Source organism: Pieris brassicae, chromosome 5 (assembly GCF_905147105.1).
Source record: "Pieris brassicae chromosome 5, ilPieBrab1.1, whole genome shotgun sequence".
NCBI lineage: Eukaryota > Metazoa > Arthropoda > Insecta > Lepidoptera > Pieridae > Pieris > Pieris brassicae.
This window is the reverse complement of record NC_059669.1, coordinates 19,702,009-19,710,830: the sequence shown is the minus strand read 5'-3', so window position 1 is coordinate 19,710,830 and position 8,822 is coordinate 19,702,009. Positions and strand designations below refer to the sequence as shown.

General features: G+C 32.1%; 1 protein-coding gene across 1 annotated transcript; it reads left to right on the top strand.

Moving 5' to 3' along the window:
• The first annotated feature begins 2,858 nt into the window (after nt 1–2,858).
• On the top strand, nt 2,859–7,536 carry LOC123709617 (aryl hydrocarbon receptor nuclear translocator-like protein 1). The gene has a single exon (XM_045661059.1). The coding sequence runs from the start codon at nt 3,241–3,243 to the stop codon at nt 4,783–4,785; it is 1,545 nt and encodes a 514-aa protein (XP_045517015.1). The 5' UTR covers nt 2,859–3,240; the 3' UTR covers nt 4,786–7,536.
• Nucleotides 7,537–8,822: the final 1,286 nt, after the last annotated feature.

Here is an 8,822-nt window from a genome sequence, read left to right as displayed (position 1 = left end):
TATATATGTAAATTACATATCTCTTTTCTTAAATACTGTTCAATAAAATTTGTTAACTACAAAAGACATCGGATTTATTTTATTTTTGCAAGTACTACGTACAAAACGATTCTTTCGTAATTTAAGTTAATTAAAAAATTTAAAAATGATTACACAGAGAGCCTTATTATTAATGAATATGTAGATTATAGCCTACATAGTCTGTGTTAACGACTCTAGCAGTATAATATGTAGTGTACTCTACGGACAGAGATGCCAATCGCGTAACAATAATTTTACCGCTTACTTAAAACTGGCATAAAGTCAAAACTATTGCCATAATAAAAAAAAACTTTACCGCCCTAAAATTCACAAGAATTTATAAACCATTTTAGATTATTTATTAGCGACTATAGAATCTACGTAAACTATTATTACTAATTATATTAAGTATTGGCTTTAAAATTCCAATTAAACATTCGTAATTTAAATAACCCGCCAAAATTCGTGTTAATTATCATTCTTAAATTACAGAAAAAGTAAAAAGTTTAAATAATAGCAGCCATATAAATAAGTAACTTACATCTATGCATTTTTCGGAATATTATTAAGTTGTACCCTTTTTTCGTTTTTATACGAATGAGGCATTATTAAAACGATAAATACGTAAAAAATAAGGTACCTGAGGGGGGCTAGCGGAATGAAGAGCGGGCGCGCGTAGCGTCGATTGGCTCTCCAGTCGCATTCCATCCCCCGCACCGATTAATATTATTGTCACTGTTGTTACGTTTTGTTGTTTTTTGTTACGTTTGAATTTGTTAGTGTTTTGTTGTTTGTTATTAGTTTTTAAGTTTATTTGACTGAATATGCCTAGAACAAATAATGTTTTGAAAAGACAAGCCAGGAAAATGGTTTATGACGTGAATTGTTTTTTAAAAAGGGAATCTAACGAATTAATTGATTCTTTGAAACAAATCCAAAGTGAGATTGACGAAGCTACAAATACTTTGTTCAGTCATTCGGACAGCAACATTGTAAATTTGAGCCAGATAAAACAAACTGCTGAAATCATTAAGGCAGGAAACATAAAATTTAATAGTATAATCAGCGAATTAGGTAAAATCCAAAAAAGGACAGCAGAGTGAACAAAAACGTCAATTGCAACGGTAAGAAACTTCTCCAATCAAGCCAAAAGTTCTGATTTGATCACAGTGTTCAGAACACCTGGCAAAAAACGTTCCAGATCAAAACCGGTCACAAATATCGATAACTTCGACCAAGGAGTAATAAAGAGAACCATTCATAACTTTCACAAGACAAATAATAAACTTCCTACCATCGGAAAGCTTAAAAAGCAGCTTGAAGATGACATAAATTTCAAAGGTTCAGAACGAAGTCTTCGGCGAATAGTTAAGAGTTTGGGATTTCGGTGGAAAAAGACCGAAAACAATCGGAAAGTGCTGATTGAGACTTCTAATATACGTTTGCAACGTATCGAATATTTAAGGAAAATAAAGAAATATCGCCAAGAGGGAAAGCCTATTGTTTATACAGACGAATCTTACGTAGATTCATCACACTCTTCTTCAAAAGCCTGGACCGATGGTACTACTAAGGGGCTTAAGAAACCTATTTCGAAAGGACAGCGAGTTTTCATTGTCCACGCAGGGTCTGATACTGGGTTTATACCTAATGCGTTGCTGACTTTTAAAGCTGGTACCAAATCAGGCGACTACCACGATAATATGAATTTTGAAAACTACGAAAAATGGCTCCGAACCCAATTAATGCCCAACCTACAACCCAGTTCTGTCGAGGTAGTCGACAACGCGTCCTGTCATAATAAGCAGTGGGATCGCGCACCAACCTCTTATTCTAAAAAAGCTGACATGCAGGCCTGGCTCACTGAAAAAAGTATACAGTACGAGGAAACACATTTGAAACCTCAGTTATACAATTTAATAAAGATCAACAAAGATAAATTTAAAACATTTTCGATTGATCGAATCCTAGCTGAACGAGGTCATCAGGTACTGAGACTATCACCATACCACCCCGACCTAAATCCGATTGAAATGGCATGGTCGGATATTAAACAATATGTAGGCAGCAAAAATATAAAATGGAGTGTCAGTAAATGTATAGACCTAATACAAGAAAAGGTTTTACTAATGGGTACATGCGATTGGCAAAAGTTGTGTAAAAAGGTGAAGGATATAGAAGAGCAATATGCAAAGAGTGATCATGTCGTGGATTTGGTAACAGAACAATTCATTATTCATGTCGATGGAGATAGTTCCGAGGATAGCAATGAAGATGACGCTAGTGCCGACGAACGAAGTAGTCCTGAGCCCGGGCCCTCAGTAAGCAAAAGGCCTTGTCGCGAGACCATTGAAGGCGTGATACCATTCTCTGATTCAGATTAATAAAAGATTACAAATTAAAAGATAATGTTTTTATTTTTCTACACCCATAAACTTGTTAAAATATCTTAGGTCTTCTTTGGAAATACGTTCTATGTACAGACACTTTTTACTGTCTTATTATATCTTATAGATAGGTAATATTACTTACATGCGCGACAGTAATTATGCGCAGCAGCTATCCTTCACATTTCGTTCAGCTTAATATCGTTATTTAGGTAATCATTAATCAAAGTGGCTTATAATGTATTGCGTGCGCGACAGTACACATGCGCAGCAATCCCCTCCACGTATCGGCCAGCGTTAGACTTACGTGCCGCTGCCTATAAATACGTTACAATTTAATATAATCTAAAACATTTTAATGTCGAAAAGTTATAGATAATTAATAAAACCACAGATTCACTAAACATATAGTGACATTGACGTAAGTAAGATTTCTCATTTCTGACATATGTCAATTGCCAATTTAAGACAGTGGAGCTACGGGACAGCAGTTTCTTCTGAGCATATTGTTGCATGTTTGGCGTATTCCGTTTTTCGATTGGTCGTGAGTCGTGACTCGTGTTGTTATCATACGAACGGTTAGTACTGTTGTGACCAGTGATAATAAATTGTGAAACAAGTGCTGACTCTTATTTTGGAATAATTTATAAACCTTATTATTTTGAAAATATATATAAACTATGTAAATGTTAAAAAAATGGAATTTTTGCATAGTTGATTAATGCAGATTCAAAGTTCAGTGTTGGTGCTTTTTATTTCGATGCCCTCGAGCGTTTTAGTTGCATGAATTGAAGTAAGCGAGGGCAGCGTTTTGATAGTAAATTTGTTCGATATGGCTGCTCCAGGCGCTGCTAATACAAGACTAAATATCTATACTGCTACACCTACCCAAGCAAGCATGCCGAGTCCAGATTTTGGTATATCCCCTACTTTTGATATGGCTAGTACCAGTTGCGGAGATTCTTCGTCTGATGCACACTCGCCGGATTTACCGAAGGCTAAAGCGAGTGATAGAGAATGTCGTATTATCGCAGAAAAGCACCGTAGAAGTCAATTCAATTCAGAAATTGCACAAATGATGACCCTTCTTTCTGATATTGTGCACTCCCAGAGAAAGGTAGACAAAACTAGTGTTCTAAGATTAGCCGCTAACAAACTTCGCAACGAACATGTATTTGGTGATACTATAAAATGTTGTCATTTAGAAACTTGGTCAAATGCAATCATGAAATTTTTTGACATTATTGGAGGATTTATGATCGCAGTGACATGTCGCGGTCGCATTTTTAACGTGTCGCCAAATGTTCAGGAAAAATTAGGTTATTGTCATGTTGATCTGCTTGGTCAAGATATATACAATTATGTTCACAATGAAGATAAAGAAATTTTACGAAAACATATTTATCCAACTGAATTACAGACTGGCTGTGATTCAAAAATGTTTGAGCAACACCATAATTTCTGTATAAGAATACTGCGTGCTGGTGCAAGAGCTGATCCACCGAAATATGAACGCTGTCGTATTGATGGTATGCTACGTAAGTCAGATAAAGCTACATCTAATGGAGTTGAAGATGAAAAAACAATAAGAAGGCAAAGAGTCCGACATCAGAGAACATTCTCATCAAGTGGAAATGATTTTGTTTTTATTGGTATGGTTCATCCTATTACGAATCCATTGCCAGTAAAGATTTTACCACCAACAGCTTATTCAGAGTACTGGACCAGGCACCTTGTTGATGGCAGAATTGTCCAATGTGATCAAAGCATTTCACTGGCAGCTGGATATATGACGGAAGAAGTTACAGGAACCTCTGCTTTTGTATTCATGCATAAAGAAGATGTCCGCTGGGTTATTTGTGTGTTACGTCAAATGTATGATGAAAGCAAGGAATTTGGGGAATCTTACTATAGATTAATATCTAGGTCAGGTCATTTCATCTACATGCGAACAAGAGGTTTCTTGGAAATAGACAAAGCTACTAAAAAAGTTCAAAGCTTTGTATGTGTAAATAGTGTTATAGGAGAAGAATATGGTTGTAAGATGATGGAAGAAATGAAACGAAAATATTCAGTAATGGTTGATGTTGAAACTAACCAAAGTGATGTGGCAATCACACAAGATGAAGCTCCAGTAGAGGACCCTAAACATTTAGAGCAAATTGTTATGCATTTGGTAGAACCGGCTGCTAGTGATAATTTTGATGAGTTAAAATTGGTAGCACCTTCTAAAGAGAATATTATTTCTGCTATTAAAAATAGTGAAAGGGTTGTTCATGAAACGGGTGTTAGGTTTGATACACGGAAAAGAAAAAATTCTGATTGTGAAGATAGTAAAGAACACTTAAAAAGGCAAATTTGCTTATCAGATAATTGAACAAAAGAAATGTCATTTAATTTGTGTTCCTTTAACCATGGACATTTAAGTCAGGTTAAATATTTGTTATAAACGTGATACATGTAAGTATGTATTTATAATTAAGAAATATTACCAATTGTGTCCATCCAAAAAGGTATGCCTGTAAACTATTTTCAGAAATAATACAAAACAAAATGTTTTGTATGCAAAAGCAAATATTTTTTCTCCCTGGGCAGTGTATTTAAGAGGTGCATTGATAAATTACTTTTTATTTACAAAAAAAAATTATCTTTGTGCCAAATATAATTCTAGGTCTACATTTAAAAAAACGAATGTATTGAGCTATATAAACTGTAACTTGCCATTTTTTAAATAGAATTAATATTTTTTTTCAATTGACATCACTGTAGTGGTTTTAAAGAAGCATTTTAGAATTGGTAAATAGGAGAAACAGTGGCGAATTTACAATGGCAGGGTTATCTAAGGAAAGCCTGTTATCAAGTGACAATACTTGTTTTTGCCAAAACAAGTTGCGTGAAAAAATCAGGGTAAAAAATTATGGTAAAGGTAGGTGAAATGATAAAAAATATTTCAAGTAAGTGCCATGGAAAATGTTTGTTTCATTTTTTCTAAGCCTTTTAGTTTAGTTTATTGAGTGCATTTTTTAATGGTAGCATTCTACAGCGTTGCTATGATTAGAGGCTTTTAATAGTGTAATATTATGATGATCATATAAACCACATTGTCGTATGATGGTTGCACAAAGCAAATTATCTTACAGGTGTACTTGAAAATATAATTACAAAAAAAAACAGTACAAAACTGTTGCATTTAATATATTATAAGTCCCTTTTAGTCTGGCACTAATAATATATTAAATGTATCAGGCTGTTTTTCTGATACATATCCATACCATCAGGCATCATAATTGGACAGCTAAGTTATGTAATAAGTAGTTATTTTAATGTGTTTAAAAGATCTGAGTGTTATATTGATAATGTGTAAATAATTTCATCTTGTTAAGGTGCTCAATATTACATTCTTATTTTGTCAATGAAATAAAATAGACAAAGAGAGCACATATGGACGGAAGCATAATTAACAGAATTTTGAAGCAATTTTATTGAATGACTATGATTATGTTTAGGTGTAAACTAATATTGTTATCGGAATGTGTCCAATTATCGATTGATATTTAGTAATGTAAATATAATTTAGAATACCTATATACAATTATTATAATATAAGAATACCTTGACTGAATGTTTATTCAATTATACTATTATGAATGTTTTTTAAAATATAAAAATTTTGGGATTTTGCTTGAATAGGATTACATTGTTTTTATGACATTTAACCTAGCTCAATAAGTAGGTATTTAAGTGTTTGAAGCTTCATACCTCGAAGGAGTGACTGTTAACTGTGCATTTTTTTGGCAAGTAGTTACATATTTCGGATATTATTATGTTATTTTGTTATATTTGAAGTGCAATAAATGTATATAATAAATAATACATTAAAAACCAGTTTTCATGTTGTTGAATGTTCAATGGCTAAATTAAAACTTTTTTTATGCGTGCACTTTTAAAATGGGATCTAACCTTTAGATGAATACTTATATGACTAACCTATGATCTTTGAAAATATTCAATATGCTTTGGCCCTTTGGTTATTTTATGATTTTTCATATTAGGCAGCTGTGTGCCTCTATAATTGTACACACTATAAGTTTAATGTTACAACTCCTATGTAAATATAACTTTATTTAATATTATATATAATTCAATAGTATATTAATTGTTGAAGGGTTCAGCATTATAAAAAAGCTGGAGAAAAACTTAAAAACTATTATGGTTTTAAAAGACTTTTTTAGATATTTTTTTTTGTGCCATGATGAATAAATTCTTTTGAAAGTAGCATGGCTCATATGGTTGTTAGTAAACGTTTTTGCCATTATAAGGTTTAAAATATATTTTTTCTATTTTTAGGGTGGTCACATATGGTAGGTTGGTATTTTTATTCTGGAATTTTACATACAATATTCTTTTATTTATAAATAAAGCAACTGAAAGAAAATTAATTTAAACTTATGGAATTTAAACCTTATTTGTAAACACAAACTAATGCTGGATAAAGTGCATCAAGTCAGCTATTAAAAATATTAAAATATTTTGGTATTCTATATACATAATATGGTTAAAATTGTTGGTTTGCTCAAATTAACGCTTTATGTTGCCATACTGTGTTATATTGAATTTATTAGTTTCATTTTGATGTGGCAACCTTTAACATTGTGTTAGCAATTAGCTTAGGGTTGTGATGATTTGTCCCATAATATTTCGGCCTATTAGTTCTATATTTTTACATAATTGTAGCTTATATTTACTAAGAGTTACTCTTTCATATTCATCTAAATTAAAGCCTTTCCGTTGAACAAACTTTTTTATAAAACAAGTTTTTTAAGAATAAAATAATTGTAAAAAACTGAAATTTCTAAACATATAAGACTTGAAAACAATGAAATCCGCTAATACATATTTATAAATATTCAGTCCGATGCAAGGGTTAACCGTTTGTTTTTGTTTAATTATAATTTCGTATAACTATTCTATTAGTGTATGTAAATGTCAATGCCTACTCCCCACCAGATATTAAGAATGTTAGAAATAAGGTATTAGTCAATAATTTGCGACCAAAATTATTATATTTTACATGAATATTATTCGATGTACTATTATTGTACTGGATGTAATAAAATGTTTAAAAATATGCCAGAATTTTTATCATGAAAACCTATAACTGAATTTTATGAAATATATTAAGAGAAACGTATCGTATTTGGATGATATAGGAACATAATATCAGAGGTAGGAACTAGGTTTTATAAATCAAAGTCGAATGACGGCCGTAACCAGTTTTATATTCGACATTGAATGCTGGCGGTTATAACAAATCAGTTTGTCCTTTTTCTTCACATAATAAATGCCTTAGCGATACAATTTGCTTTACAACCTATAATTTAGTCGTATTTTTTAAATATGTAACCTATTATAATATCTACCTATTGATGTTAATTTTTTGTGTCGAGTCATGGCTATTGACTATTAAGGCTATTAAGAAAACACAGAATAGAGGAAATTTTTAATTGATAAATGTGGCAACATCAATATCGTAGTGAGCCAAAGTATCTTGGAAAATTGTTGTGTTGTGAAAGTAGTTATCTAGGCTTTTATGATATATTAGGTTCTATTCAGTTTTTAAATTAAACAGAACTTTTTTAAAATAAGCCTAAGCTTATTAAAATCTATCCTTATAAATTTACGTTCTTGATTTTTAAGACGGAATAGAACCTTGGAAAATAACACAAGTCACTTTAATTTTATTCTATGCAGACCTCCCGCAGCGCATTGCCTTTTGTAAACAAAAGTAATTTTCTTCTCCGTAATGCATTTTAAATAAATTACTTATAAATTCACCTTTAAAAAAGACAAGCACAACAACGTTTTATTTGACTAAACAGGCTATACCTCCATTGCCTACCTCAATAGGATGTCGAACTGCCGGCGTATAGGAGAAGAGAATCGTAGCATTACATCACGATTCATGACAATGAAACTGAGTGAGCGTTGCGTTGTGTCAGGGCCGGAGTGTCCCTGACCTTGGTCAATGGTTACGATTGAAGGTGCCCTCTACAGCGCGCCAAAACCGCCGTTTGGCAGCTTCGTTTTGTGAGCTTTGTTTTGTGCAATAAACTTAGCCAAGAGATTAACTTGAAATATGTAGCGTTTAATAATGCTCGCCTTAGGACTTCATAAAAGTATTTTTTGATTTCTTAAAAAAATACAAGTTTATTTAGTTACAGCACCAGGTGACGTGTCTAACTATTCTTGGTAAATTTGTATTAAACGGCTTTATTTTTTTGCCGTAAAACTTTATGTAGTAGATAATAAAATAAATAATCTTGTCCAAAATCAGTTTTTGGTAAAATTCACTGGTCTGAATGTAAAAACTCGTTTAGAATGTATTGTAATACAATAATTGGCTTACAAAACGGA